Genomic DNA, 14,657 nt, shown 5'->3' on the forward strand with positions numbered 1-14,657 from the left:
GCTACACAAATGCAGAAATCTCTGGCACATGCTAACATCGCTCTTGACAAATATGAGAAATTTAAAAAATAAACAAGAACGTCTCTCACTGGACAATACATTGAAGGAAGGCACAACCGTCGCTGCAAAATAAGACCACCGCTGTGTCTTAAGTTACACACACCAGAAACATAAACAACTAGGCGCACAGGCTTCCATCAGGGCATCTCAATTTCTGCGTAAGAAAATTTTTGATCTACTAAACAGCAGTTGTTGCAAAACCATGATTTCAACCTTTTTTGCAACAGCTGACCGCAAAAAAACAGAACAACAGGGTTGTAGTTTGCTAACTGAACCCAAACTAACGACGTACTTTGAACTGCAAACTACTTTATGTTGTATGTATCACGGTTTGCACTAAGATATTTACATATTCGGGTCAATAAAAACATGGAAGCATACACTGTAACTGCTTGTGTGCTAATAGTTTAAGAAGTCTATTGTTATGAATCACATTTTAGGACCAATTTAGAAACGTTCAGATCAACTTTAAAGTTCTTTAAAAAAATTGCAGCTGAAAAAAGTGTTCTACTCAGTTAAAAAAATAACATACAACACTACAATTAAAAAAACTACTGAATATTAAAAAGCAAAATTGCTCTATTTTTTTATCACTACACACAATCACAAATAAATAAATATCTTTTTAATATTTGGAGAAAATATTATGCTTGCTTACATTTTAATAGGGGGACGCGCTCTCTCACTCTCTCTCTCTTGCAGGAAAAGTATTATTTTTAAGAGTGTGACAAGAATACTAGACTGGGAGGGTTCAGGCCAAAATAGACATGTCTGTTGGCACAACCCTCGCTGCAAAATAAGACCACTGCTGTGTCTTAAGTTACACACACCAGAAACATAAACAACTAGGCGCACAGGCTTCAGTCAGGGCATCTCAATTTCTGTGTAATACAAATGTTGATCTACTAAACAGCAGTTGTTGCAAAATCATGATTTCAACCTTTTGTGCAACAGCGAAATTCTGGTCAAATACAGGGTGGTCTTAAAAGCAGTTGTACATATACTTATTTCATATGACATTAACTCCTAGTTATAGCAGTATCAAGCATGGATTGGAGTTTCTACAGCTTGAAGGAAAGTGTTAGGGTGTCATGCAAGGTTGAGGGTTTCAAAGTAACATTTCATGACAGGCATAGTGTTTTTAATTCAAGTCAAGTTTATTTATATAGCCCTTAATCACAGACAAGTCTCAAAGGGCTTCACATGTGCAAAATTGACAATTATTCAAACAGTGGGAAAAGTAACAAAGTACAAATACTTGTTTTTTGTTTTTCATGTTGGTATTTTGCATTTTTATTTTTCTGAAGACTTTTTTATTTTACTCTATTTGAAAACAGATCTCTACATTCCACTCCTTGCTTTGTTAATCGGTACAATACTTTTTGTTTTTTTAATGCAAGTGTATTTGCCTTTAGGTCAAGAGTGTGAGTTATTTTGTCACTTTTGACAATAAATTTGCTTCACATGTGAAAGGTCAGACGAATTATGGATTTCCGTCACTGCAGTTTGCACTCCAGTCAATAGACGGCGGTAGTGAAGTTTTAAATTCGCTTTAATAACTGTGTGACGTGTCACGTGATTATTCTGAAAAAAAGGAGGGGGGCAAACATGGCCGACGAGTTGGGAGAAGTAAACACAAATGCAGAAGATGGCGACATGCAACAAGAGCAAGAGGTCGCCAAACTTTCAAACACGGAGATTGACGACAATGCCTGCGACAACAACGCTCTCGGCCCGGCTGAGAGGTCGCCGTCGGAGAGCAGCTGGTCGGCTCCTCTTTTGTCGCTGGCTCGCAAGGCCACCGAGACACTTAGTAGCGGGGTGAGCTACGCTTCTACCCGGAGGAACTCTACTGAGAACACCGTTGCACAAAAAGACCCCGAAACTGATTCAACCTACACTGGAAAGAAGCTTCCAGGTAAGCAGGATAGAATACCGATACCTAGGCTTAGACCGACCCTTTTCTTTGGAGTTTTCCTTAGCTGTCAGATGTCAGACACATGACATCCAGAGGGGAAATCTAGATGTTATTATGCCTCCGTCGTCATGGAGGCTTTCTTTGTTTTGAATGACTTTCTCAGACGTCTTACTGGCGTGTTCTGCACGGAAAGCCGTTTGAGCTTTTGTTCGATATCTTTGAGATCCTTGTACTACTCCGCCGTTATGTCCTCACAAGTATAAAGATGAGAAAGATAAGAAGTAGAAGGCATTTATCAAGATATCAAATACATCTTTTAACTGCTTCCAATGTAAAGCGACGCTCATAATAAAATGTTCTACAAAAGTCTGATGAATGTTTTTAAAATGTTTGTGCTTTCTGTTAAAAAAAAAAAAATCAGTGCTTGCTCCCAAAGACCCGATGGCAATAGAAAGAGCCAATCTTCTCAGCATGTTGAAGCTCAGCATCAAGGTTTTAATCCAATCCTCGCTAAGTTTGGGCAGGACGCTGGACTCCGAGTACCCGCCCTTGCAGCAGTTTTTCTTAGTCTTGGAGCACTGCCTCAAACATGGGCTAAAAGGTAACGCTTCAAAAACGTGTACTGTAATAGCAGTAACTGTATGTCCGTTTTTTTCCCCCAGCCAAGAAGTCCTTCATCAGTCAGAGCAAATCCATTTGGGGACCACTGGAACTGACAGAGCGGTTGTGTCCAGAATCTGCCAACATAGCCACAAGTGCCAGAGACATGCCCGGCATCAAGTATGCTTTGACAAATTATTTTCTGGTGCAACTATAATTATAAATAGGGTCAGGGTTTCAAATTAGGGTTAGGGTTTCAAACTAGGGTTTCAGATGAGGGTTAGGGTTTCAAACGAGGGTTGAGAAGTTGTTCGATGGCTGTTTTGTCTTTTAGGACTGGTTTGGGGAAAGGAAGGGCGTGGCTGCATTTAGCGCTCATGCAGAAGACAATGGCTGACTATATAAAAGCTTTGTTGGACTGCAAAGATCTCCTCAGGTTAGTAAGAGTTTCATTCAGTCGTGTCTAATATGTTGCCATTTTCCCATCTTATTATCACATTTGTGTCCTAGTGAGTTTTATGACCCTGGGGCCCTGATGATGGAGGAGGAAGGAGCGGTGATGGGGGGGCTGCTCGTGGGCCTCAATGTACTCGATGCAAACCTCTGTATTAAAGGAGAAGATCTGGATTCTCAAGTGAGTGAGCGACCTTATCTCCTTTGTATTGTTTACAGGAGGACACACAACAGTGTTTTTTTCTTATTTAGGTGGGAGTCATTGACTTCTCCCTCTACCTGAAAGACTCTACAAGCACTGAGACCCCGAAAGAGTGAGTATCTGCTCACAAATCAAGGTCTGTGATTGGTGACCACTGTGCCACTGCACATAGAAGTGTGTCGTGAAAGATCATTACCTCTTTTTCAACAAAATTGGTGCCCCTCTAGTCTAAAAGGACATTTCCAAAAGGTTTTTCATTTTCTCACCGTTTCTGTCTCATTTATGCTTTTTCAGTAACGCCAAAATGACTGCCATATTGGATCAGAAGCATTACATTGAAGAATTGAATCGTCACCTCAGTGGCACCGTTACAGATCTTCAGGCCAAAATGGACTCCCTGGAGAAAACCAACAGCAAACTTGTAGAAGAGGTCAGAAGTTGAATCAGTTGTTGTTAGAAAAATGTATAGTCAGCTAAATAAACCTGACAGTTGTCAATGAGAAGGGGTTGATTGTTATTTCAGAATGAATCAAATGCATTTCAGGGAGTCTTCAGTTTCCTTTTCTTTTTTTTTAATTCAATATTTGGGTAAATAAAAAATGCACAACAAATAATCCACAATGACCATTTCCGATCGACTGCATCTCATTCAGCTGGCGGCTGCGACAGACAGAATCAACGCTCTGCGTGAAGAACAGGAACAGCTGAGACAAGACAACGAGCTGATCTTGCTGGCCAGTCAGAAAAAGGAAGAGGTCTGAATGCAAATGTTTCAGTTTGACATGACGCCAAATGGTTGAATAAACTAACATCTAGTGTTTTGCTTTTCCAGGCAGTACTTCAGGATAGCCAGGTGGAGCTGGAGACGTACAGACAAACCCGGCAAGGCCTAGATGAAATGTATAATGTTGTGTGGAAGCAGTACAAGGAAGAAAAGCGCATTCACCAGGTCACGTATCCGTCGTTAATCGCTCAGAACCAGTTGCTATTTAGTGTATAAACATGTCGAGGCCATTCACCCAAAGAAGGGGCAATTAATGACATCATGCACCTTAACATCTGGTGGTCAGTTTTCTATTGATTTTGCGGCGTCTGCAATCTGACCTGTCGGCAATGTTTAGGAGTTGGAGCGAGAGCTGGAGCTGCAGTTGGGGCTGAAGCAGGAGATGGAGATGGCCATGAAGCTGCTGGAGAAAGACTCGCACGAGAAACAAGACTCACTGGCTGCCTTGCGACTCCAGCTGGACCAAGTGAAAACTCTGAACCTTCAAATGTTCAACAAAGCACAAGTACGTGCTCGTAGTTAGACTTAAACACAAGAAGCATTTTAACCAACTTTGGGACTCTGCAGGATTTTGAACGAGAGGCGGCCAAAAAACAGGCAGAGGCTGAACAGCTGGAGCAGAAGATGGACGACATGGCAAAAGCCATGACAGAGCTGGAGCTGAGGTACGTTTTGAGCGTTGATCACATTGATGATGTTAATGAATCAACTTCTTTTTAGGCTTCAGAATTCCGAAAAGGATCGAGAGAAGAGCGACCAATCAGATAAAGACTTGAGGGTGGAGCTGGAGGCAAAAGTGAGCACTCTTGAAAAACAACTGAGTGACTTGGACGCGCTCAGGTACACGCTTTGTCATTGTGCGGTGTGGAAGTTATAATCCCTTGGGATTTGTCATAACAGTTCTTTTGTTTTGACTTTGGTTTTTCAAATTCATTTAGTGTTAATTAGTTGTCGAAGAAGCTTTGCTAGTTTTTTGTTTTTTTGGAAAATGCTATGTTGTTTTTTTAGTTTTATTTTAGTTTGTTACATACAAAGAGCAATTTGTTGAATGCAAAAACAGTTGCGGATCAAACCCACAGCTTTCTGATTGGGAGACGACCTACTGTGTCACTGAGCCGTGCCGTTTGATCTATTTCATTTGTTTCTGTTGACCGTAAAAACCTTTGTGGATTTATGATAAAATAGGGGCACAACTGTAAGTTTGTGCCTCAAGAAGAGAAAAACTAAATGATATTAAACTTTCATCTGTGTCAGGCCTTGTATGAATTCACAATGTTTCAAAGTGGACAATTTGGACATTTAACTTTCTTTGTCTTCTGTGTGGTCAGGCTGGGCTTGGAGAAGGACCTTGTGGTTGAACGGGAACAGCGACAAGGCCTTCAGAAAAGCCTCCAGAGGGAGCAGGACAACAGTGCTGAGCTTCGCACGCAACTGCAACAACTCCAAGGCCTGCACGCTGTCAGTAATTCCGGGATTCATTTGAAGGAGTAGAGCTCACATTATTTCCATGAAACTGTTCATTTCTGGTAGATGAATGGTCTACTTATTTATTGAAAGGAGCTGCAGGATCTGAAGGAGGAGAAACGGCAGCTGCAGCAGATGTGTGAGCAACAAGAGCAGGCTTTGCAAGAGATGGGGCTGCATCTCAGCCAGTCAGTGCACAATCAAGTTAACCAATTTTATTTTAGTTGCCAGTGACACCTCATGTCATGTTTTTTTCCATCAAGGTCTAAACTCAAGATGGAGGATTTTAAGGAAGTTAACAAAGCCCTGAAGGTAAAATGGGAAATATTATTCTTAATTATATATTTGAAACACTGTTAAATACCGTTTGCCCCTTGCAGGGCCATGCCTGGTTAAAAGATGACGAGGCCACGCAATGCAAGCAATGCCAAAAAGAGTTCTCCATCTCACGAAGAAAGGTAATTTCTCCTTTTCTAGTCATTCAGATCGAAGACAAGCGTTGCAATGTTGCTGTCTCACACTCGCCCGGTTTGGTTGTTAGCACCACTGCAGGAATTGCGGCGATATTTACTGCAGCACTTGTTCCAGTAACGAGCTGGCCTTACCTTCGTATCCTCGTCCCGTGCGGGTTTGTGACATGTGTCACTCCTTGTTGCTGCAGAGGAATTCATCCAAATCTTCTTGACACAACACTGCTCCGCCACCATTTGGCTCTCACATCGCACAGACACGGTTTCACCACGTTTGTTTATGAATGTCAATTTGGGGTAGATCTGAACTTGCTACCTGAAATTCAGGAACATCCATGTGTTGCATGGATGCATTACTGTTAAGTTATACTTTTCTGGGCGGCGGGGGTTAACTGTCAAGTTGGCCAGGACTGAATGAACTTTTCTATTATGTAGGTATGCTGAGGTTCCACAAAGTTTTTTTTTTTTTCTTCTCTTCCAGAATTCTCATTTTATTTTTCACATTGCAATGCACTGCAGTAGCTAAGTTTACGTCGGTCCTCTTGCATCTTTGCAAACAGTGTATAAAAAGATGAAAATGAAATATATTTTAGAATGTATTAACTTTGTGGTGGATTGTGTACACAAGAGCTGTTTTCTATAATCTGGAGAACTACACATTTTTAACTTGATAAAGAATGAATAAAATTTGCAATGTTTTCATGACAGTCCAACTAGTTTATTCGCTTTGCTTACAGAAAATACAAATAGCATTACAGGCAGAGGACAGGTCATGTCAACTGATTCCAGATTGACTTGCTCCCGATGGTTCGCGTCAAGAAAAAGTGCCTTGCAATTAGTCACCTCAAGTATGCTGCAATTGTCAATTTGAATTTTGATTTATATTTTAGCACTGTAAATTAAACAAAAGTGTTGTTGAGAAAGCTTAAACAAGGTCTAAAACATTACGTTTGTTCGTGCACTCTTACAAAATGTGGTAGAACATCAGCAATACAAGATGGCTTGCAATTGCGTGTCCGAAGAAATAACAGACCCAATCCAGTATTGAAAATGGAGCCCCCTTAAGACAGGAACGTACAGGTCACAACTGTGATAGCAGACAATGCTAGACTTTTCTATTCTCTGGCCCATGCAGTGTAAAAATTCTTTACAAAGCCCACAAATGCAATACGTTCACAACCGCACCTTAACCTTTATTTATGGGTGAGACATTTGATTGCAGCAAAATGGCGAGGTAACACACACGCGTACAAAAAACTAAATGGTACAACGGTAAAAAAGGAAAGAAAAAAAAAAAGCCTACATGCCCCAACCCCCACTGAGTCCATTCATGGAACTTCTGCTACTGCCGCCGCCTCCACCACCACCACCACCACCACCATAGTAACTGCTTCCGATTCCGCCCTGGTTACCTAACAAGAGAGAGAAAATATACAATATAGGACCCCAGCGTTCCATGGTAATCTACACTAAGAAAGGTCTTTGGGGTTGAGGACAAATGCTAAGGCACTCACTATAATCACTGTAGCCACCCATGTTTCCTTGGCTGCTGTAGCCACCTGAATAGCTGGAGCTCAACTGGCCGCCACTATATGATGATTGACTCCCTGTGAGGAAAAACAACGGGTGAAAAAAAGACATTCTGTTGTGCTTGCAACAAAACAAGAAGTTGGGACTGCTGCAAGCCATACTTACCGCCCATCATCTGGCTGCTGTATGTGCCGTTACTGCCACCTGCTGTTGAGTTTAAGAACAGCTCCACATAGCGGTGCTCTGAGGGACACAAAAAGATCACCACCATCAAGGAAGGTTTCCTACGCTTTGCGACTTTTGAGCTCGCCAGTGCCACTTCTGCCAAACTCACGCATGTTGGCTTTGTCTTTGGACATGGCAGCCACAGCGTCCTCGTGTGTTGCAAACTCAACATCAGCCTCCCCGGTCACCCTGCCGTCGGGGCCGACCTCAATGTGAACGCGCACCGGATTCAATGGGGAGAAGAACTGCCACAAACAAGCACAGCAAGGGGGCTTTAACACCTTACAGTCTCCAAAAATAGTGCCCAAAGCGTTTGCCGTAATCTAATTTGGGTCAACTCGGCCTTACAATGTAGATGTCCGATTCTGTGGCTCTGTAAGGAAGCCCCCTCATATGGACGCAGTGACCCGTTGTGCTCTGGAAGGAGGAGCCACCGCCGTCGTTGTATCGGCTGTCCGAAACACCTGGGCCATCGACATAAAGACAATTTAGGAGGAATTATTTCCCATCGCATTACCACGTGTGCCATGCTGGCAATAAATGGAGAGAATGTCGCAACAATTGATCACCAAATCGGATTTCACTTCTTCGTCCGCTCGACACACCTCCTCCGTAGCCTCCGCGGCGCATGCGGTCGTAGGAGCCGCCCCGGTTCATCATGTTGTAGCCGCGTGTACCAGAAGGCCGATCGTACGGCCCCGGTCTCTGCATGCTCATGGGCTTCCGCTGGGGCTCATAATGAGTTCGCACCTCGGCGCGGCTACTCTTGAAGATCTCAATGTACCTAGTGTGCATAGGATGGCACAGTGAGGGAACGGGGAAAAGTTTAGCGGCGGGGTTTGCTTAAGCAGATTCTGTCTTGGTGTAGCCCATCACAGTAAGACGGTATGTTGCTTAGGCCATGTTAATTGAAATGGAGTTTAACTGCAAACAAAGAAGCTTGCCAAATTGGACTTTTCTTATGGTTACCTGGATTTACTTAAAACTCAAAATCAGAAGCCCCGTGTTGTTGCCGTGGCAGCCATTGTCCTGTTATTAGTGGGGCAGCGTTACCTGTGAAGGTGAGCTCCGTGTCCTTGCAAAGTTGGCATCCGGGGATTATCCTTACCAATACAAACCGCTACACATCAGTCGACTACTGACATACTATTTGTTGCCAGAATTTGTCAATTTTACTTTTACAAACATGTTTCCAAGGAACAATGTGTTGCATTCTGTCATGTAGGTTGTTAATATGTTTGTAGAACAAAGTCAACGTGTCAAGTGAGTTGATGTTGAGGGTGCACACCATAAGAAAAGCAGCAATGTTTCCAGCCAACCAACCAACCATCCCCACCTGTGCCCTATTCTTTCCTTGTGTTTCTTTAGAGCCTTTTCAGCTATATCTTGTGAAGCAAACTGCACGAAGGCCTCCCCCGTACTCCTCCCCTGGATGTCCACCGGCAAAGTTATCCCATTTGGCACGATTTCCAACCCTTCAACCCAAGGACAGATAACCCCAGCGGGGAACATATTAAATCACATGCCCAATCACACAAAGAAATGTCTCTAGAGAGAGATAGAGAGAGACAGAGAGAGAGCGAGAGAGAGAGCAAAAAAAAAAAACTTATGGAACACTCTAAACATAGTCACACATACCGGTTAAGTTGTTAACCGGCCACTGTCAATTTGGAACAGATTACAAGCGTAAGAAATGATAGACGAATGGGTAGAGGGATGGACAGGGGCACATTCGGCTAGTATCAGGTCTGTAGATGAAGAGACAATCTGGCAGTTGACATTCAAATTAACATTGAGCGTTGCTTACATTGGCACGTCCATCGAATTGTTTTCCAGCCAAATGGATGAAAGAAACTTTTGCAGTATGTTCCGCACTCCACCCTGCCATATTTCACCGGGGGGGGTTGCCGGTACGCTTCGATTAATAAGGTCAAAGTAACAAGACTAACTTTAAACTGGCCCAACACAGCAGATGACTTTTTGTATAGCTTGACTCGTCAATGATGCATGTACGGTAAAGCAGGACAGAGCAGGTGTTGACTTTGCTCTTTTTGGACTACACTGCTTTGACTAGGGCTGCATTTGTCCATTATTTTCATCATAAATTAATATGTGGATTATTTTCTCGATTAATCAATGAGCCGTTTGTTAAGAAACATTGGAATAAATGCCAACGCTTACATGTTTCTTGTCCAGAAGCTAAAAATATTCAATCTATTGTCACAGAAGTGCAAAGAATCCAAAAAGTATTCACATTTACAAATCTGAAATATGAGGGAAGTAAAAATACGCAAAACGATCAATCGATGATGAAAATGGCCGATTTAATTTGGCAATTGCAAATCGATCATGTCATTGATGAAGCTTTAGAACTGACAAACAAGAGCTGTTAGGTGATAATGGCAGCAAACAAAATGGTGAGTAATGAAAAGGGGATACGGAAAAAATAATAAATACGGACACATCTCATTTGCAAAGCACATTCCTGCCCTTGAACAAAGCAAAGCTGTAAATTATCCCGAGCTTCTTTTGAATGTCTATCACTGTAAGAGATTTATCTCAATACTGGAATAACAAACAAGATTATTATAACTGTTCCTCAGTGTCAGAGGGGTTTGGAATCGTAAAACGGACATGAATTGTTCAGTCTACGAGAGAATGGAAACAATAAAAGATGACTGGAGGGCAGATCAAATCACAGTCGCAGATGAAGAAAACTTCTTACCTGAGAAAAACTGGACTATCTCCTCTTTGCTGCAGCCAAAGGGGAGACCTCGTAATCGTACAAGCCCATCGCCGGCTGTCTCTGGACAGTTTGGACCAGTGTGCTTCATGACCCAATCCATCTCCACATTGTTTGATTTAAACACTGTTAGAACAAAAGACAATTTACATTGGACTGTGATCCCCATTAAAGGTTACATGAAAAGGTAATCCACAATGCAACTAGAGGTCTTTAATAGTTTTAAATACATTTCAATGTATTCAAAGGATGTGAGAGGGGGAAAAAAACATTTTTTGTTTTTAATTCTCTTTCTATATTGAATATTTACAAGAGTGCATGGAATGCTTTCTGGCAATGAATAAGATTCGTTTCTCTGTAATTACGCTCACCCTCTACATATCTGTGCCCCATAGTTTCTCTGTCCTTCTTCAAGGCGTGCTTGAGGTCTTCTTCTGCTTCCAGCTCGACAAATGCCTCTCCACTAGGACGACCCTCCCTTGTGGAAGTGAAGTGGATGCCGCCGCCGCCGCCATTGCCAAGAATTTTACAATCTAAAATTGAAACGTAAGATACATTGGAACCGACCATTTATTTCATCCCCCACCACCACTTAAAGTAATCAAAGAGGCCCACCTGAGAAAAATCGCTGCACTTCATCCACCGAACAGGACCAAGGGAGACCCCTGATTCGTACAACGTACCCTTCATCGGCCATATCTGGTCACAAGCCTTTCAACAAAACATTGTAATCAGTCTCACATATGAAACTTCATAGTGAACATTGAATTTTTAATAGGGGTCATATATGAAACATCGCAAAAGGGCTGTGTCCGAATATCATCATCGTGTTAATCAATTCGAACTGACAGCTCAGTAGTTTTCTTCTCGTCGTCTATTAGGTGACCACCCTACGTGTCATGATGAAGCGGCGCATTAAGATCTTCACCTATTTATTGTGAATGAAAAATATTAATTCCTTTGTTGCAGATATTTTCTCTTAAATAAAATGAATGAATTATACCCGTGGGATGTAACTATGCCGCCATGTTGTTTACCTGCTCGCAATGCATTGTGGTCTACATTCAACTTTAGAGTAAATATCGATGGTCAATACTTTTCCAAGTGCATGAGGGTAGTTTTGTGCGTCCTACATATATGCTCCATTGACATTCGGACACCCCTACAAAATTGCGTAACTACTTAATAGCGCACGTTATAAGGGAATAGTGTGCACATTCGGACACTAACAAAATCATGCGTTTAATTGAAATAAGCACAGATATGGTTCGCGGAATCTTTGAGTACTACTAATGTTTTGGACTTGATTGTAACAATTGGCTTTTGCGTTTAAAAAGGTAATACACATACAAGAAAAATCTGTATACAGCCGTAATAAAAAGTTGTTACGCTTCACCGTATGACTGGCGCTACTTCACGGAATGGAATACTTGGGTGCGTTCATTGCAAATGGCCAATTTCTACAATATTAAATATGGCAAATTACAACTATTGCTCTCACAGACTGAAGATACCACATGAATAGTTAATGACCGGTTTTCTCCATATTTGCGCGCGTGCACAATACCGCACGCTGGTTGAAGAACAAAAGCGGCCCTCGCAGCCTGCGCCATTATAGCCTAACTCGTTAGCTTCCAGGTTAGCAGTTGCTAACTAAATGGGTAAATGCGTTTGAAAACCCTGCTAGTAGCTATAATCATACCACAGGATCTTAAGTATGCCCTGGAGAAAGTATTTTTAAAAAATAGCGAGAGCATTACCTTTAACAATCACAGAGAGAACACGCTGCGGAAAGGGAATGCGAAGGCCTCCGTGAGAGCGCGATGTAGCCGAAAGTAACCGAAGGCAAGGTTGCCAGGGGTTTGAACTAACCTCCTTCAAGAAGCACGAAAGCACGCTTGAGACTCAATTGGTAAGTTAATTAGCATTAGAGTCCTATAAAATCATTGAAAATCCTTTGATTGCTTTAACTGTTAGAAAATACGAAACAATATCTATATCGGACAAAATATGATCAAAACCTTTATTGCGTCTTTAAAACTAATTTGGCAACCCTGAAAGGCGCCCGAATGTGCGTCCACGCCCAAAGGGATGACGTAAACCAAGCACGGGATGGCGGGCTGAGCTTTTTTTTTAAAACTAAAAAAAATCCACATACAAACAATTCAGGCATACATCATTGTCACAGAAAAGTGTACGGTTGATACAACAGCAAAAATAAAAATAATACACAAAGACAATTATATCATACAATATATAATAAAAAACATATTGTCAGGATCTCATCGCAAAAGAGCAAGTTGGTCCATTAATGAAAATAGTCTGTGGGTATTTTTGCTTGTCCTGTAATGCAAGGATTTTTTTGTCTAGTTTGACATCGTTCTTCCAACTGTTGACCTCATCTTGAGGTATTTGCAACTATGGATAAAATGTTTAGCAAGAGAAATTAAATTTGATTGGCAGGCTGAGAATAAACCTGCCCTCATTAAAAACAATAATAATAATAAAATGAAGATAAAGAAACCTATTCTCATGCCTCAACAGTAATTTCTGGTCAAGCTGGAGTCTATCTAAATAGACTTGTATTGATATTTCATGTGATAAGAAATTCAGTATTCTTGTCTTGCTTTGTGTTGTTTGCATATCTCTCTATTTATCTACCTATCTAGACTCTGGCCAGATACACAGTCCATACATCTGTTTATTCTGTACACTTCATTGAAGGTAAGCTCTAAGGCTTAGCAACATAAGAAACACCGGTTCTATACGGTTTCTCCATTTCCTTTGTTTACATTTTAGTTCACAACTCTTTAGTTACACAGATCTATAAAATATATATTGTCCATTGGATATCGGTCTATTGTTGCAATTATTTCTAGTCAAGGTGAGGCCACACACCTGCCAGCATGCTTTGCGGCACTCCTTGTAAATAGTTATTTCTCTATCCATTGTCTCTCAGTCCCAACCCCCATTTTTATTCTTGAAGAACAATTAAAATATTTTGGATTAAAATGTATATAAGTATTTGTGTTTGAAGACTAATTATATTACAGTGGTTTACTAGTCTCTGACATCTTTGCAGACAGCATGGGCTCCATTCCCATCACTGACACTGTGAATGGGAGTATTGTGAGCTGTCCATTTGTGCAAAGTCAGTTGGGACACGTTCCAAGTGTTTGCTCCCCTTTCAGAACACAGCAAATGGGGTATGATATAGAAAGTGAACGGATGGATGTTTGTGGCTGCATGGACATAACCCGGTACGCCTGTTTCATTCCACACTCGTAAAACATGCGTGCAAGGTTCTGTGAAAGCGCAAAACTGGGCCATATTTTTGTAGACAGGCACACGAGCACTTTAGTGACAGAAAGTGGACTATAGACCCAAAGCCAGGTGGAACCAGGTCTAAATTGTTGTGCAGGTGGTGTAACATGATTTGGATGGATTTGATCAGCCAGACTGCTCACCCCACTGATAGTATGGTGGATGTCATCAGATTCATTCATATGACATCGAAACATATGCATAATTATAGAAATCAATTCATTGAATGGGCTGCATTTACTCCAGCGAGCAAGTCCGTTATGCTTCGCCATGTAGCCCGGAAACCTCACGTGTGTGGAATTCAAAGGGAATGAGAGGAGTTACCTCGATTGGTCGAGAATCAAGTCAGCTGAGTTCACTCCCACTACAGCGCAAACACTCGTTTCTACAAACGCCCATCGATGACAATACCAAAAGAAGGAAAACCCCATCATTGCGCAAAGTTAGACTGTGCTTAATGCTAGACTTGTGCTGGCCACATAAATAGTGCTATTAGACCTAATATGGAACTGCACTTTAATATTGGTCATCATGATGGCTTTTGTAGTAATCAGTATTTTTGTAAGTGGTTTTGTGTAAAAGGTTCGAGAACGACTGATTTAGAAGATAGCAGACCAACTGTCACCAAAACATTTTTAATGAAATATTTTTTCAAATAAAATAAAATGACAGTTTATTATAATTTAAAAAGAAAGGTTGATTGTATATTAAACTAGTGATAGACCGATCATGTTTTTTTCACGGTCGATACTGATCATCAGAAGGAAACCATATCAGATATTTGGAGGTGATTTTCGTTTGCTGTAAAAAGGAAAAAAATGGCGTCAAAATGTTCAAAATAGAAACAACACAACTTTGTTTAAATGCTTTTAATTAAAGAGGTT

The 14,657-nt window shown here is 41.4% G+C and overlaps 2 protein-coding genes across 4 annotated transcripts; one reads left to right on the plus strand and one right to left on the minus strand.

Annotated features, from left to right (window-relative positions):
• Positions 1–1,465: 1,465 nt before the first annotated feature.
• On the plus strand, positions 1,466–7,193 carry rufy1 (RUN and FYVE domain containing 1). Of its 2 annotated transcripts, none has more exons than XM_061272702.1 (17): positions 1,466–1,978; positions 2,400–2,579; positions 2,641–2,758; positions 2,913–3,014; positions 3,089–3,212; positions 3,284–3,345; positions 3,528–3,663; positions 3,887–3,988; positions 4,066–4,182; positions 4,355–4,522; positions 4,585–4,682; positions 4,738–4,857; positions 5,346–5,475; positions 5,584–5,669; positions 5,745–5,793; positions 5,862–5,939; positions 6,023–7,193. In XM_061272702.1, exons 1-17 carry the CDS (start codon positions 1,669–1,671, stop codon positions 6,164–6,166), a joined length of 2,124 nt encoding a protein of 707 aa, XP_061128686.1. In that variant the 5' UTR covers positions 1,466–1,668; the 3' UTR covers positions 6,167–7,193. The 2 variants fall into 2 exon arrangements, with proteins under 2 accessions (XP_061128686.1, XP_061128676.1); XM_061272692.1 differs by having other exon boundaries at positions 1,478–1,978; positions 5,575–5,669.
• Positions 6,648–12,497, minus strand: hnrnph1 (heterogeneous nuclear ribonucleoprotein H1). Of its 2 annotated transcripts, none has more exons than XM_061272724.1 (11): positions 12,210–12,497; positions 11,065–11,160; positions 10,821–10,982; positions 10,432–10,575; positions 9,043–9,181; positions 8,312–8,490; positions 8,055–8,170; positions 7,816–7,951; positions 7,647–7,724; positions 7,466–7,558; positions 6,648–7,363 (listed from the first exon to the last, which is right to left on the minus strand). In XM_061272724.1, exons 2-11 carry the CDS (start codon positions 11,144–11,146, stop codon positions 7,251–7,253), a joined length of 1,242 nt encoding a protein of 413 aa, XP_061128708.1. In that variant the 5' UTR covers positions 11,147–11,160; positions 12,210–12,497; the 3' UTR covers positions 6,648–7,250. The 2 variants fall into 2 exon arrangements, with proteins under 2 accessions (XP_061128708.1, XP_061128699.1); XM_061272715.1 differs by having other exon boundaries at positions 8,276–8,490; positions 12,210–12,495.
• Positions 12,498–14,657: the final 2,160 nt, after the last annotated feature.

The sequence above is a fragment of the Syngnathus typhle genome, linkage group LG1, assembly GCF_033458585.1.
Source record: "Syngnathus typhle isolate RoL2023-S1 ecotype Sweden linkage group LG1, RoL_Styp_1.0, whole genome shotgun sequence".
NCBI classification, from domain to species: domain Eukaryota; kingdom Metazoa; phylum Chordata; class Actinopteri; order Syngnathiformes; family Syngnathidae; genus Syngnathus; species Syngnathus typhle.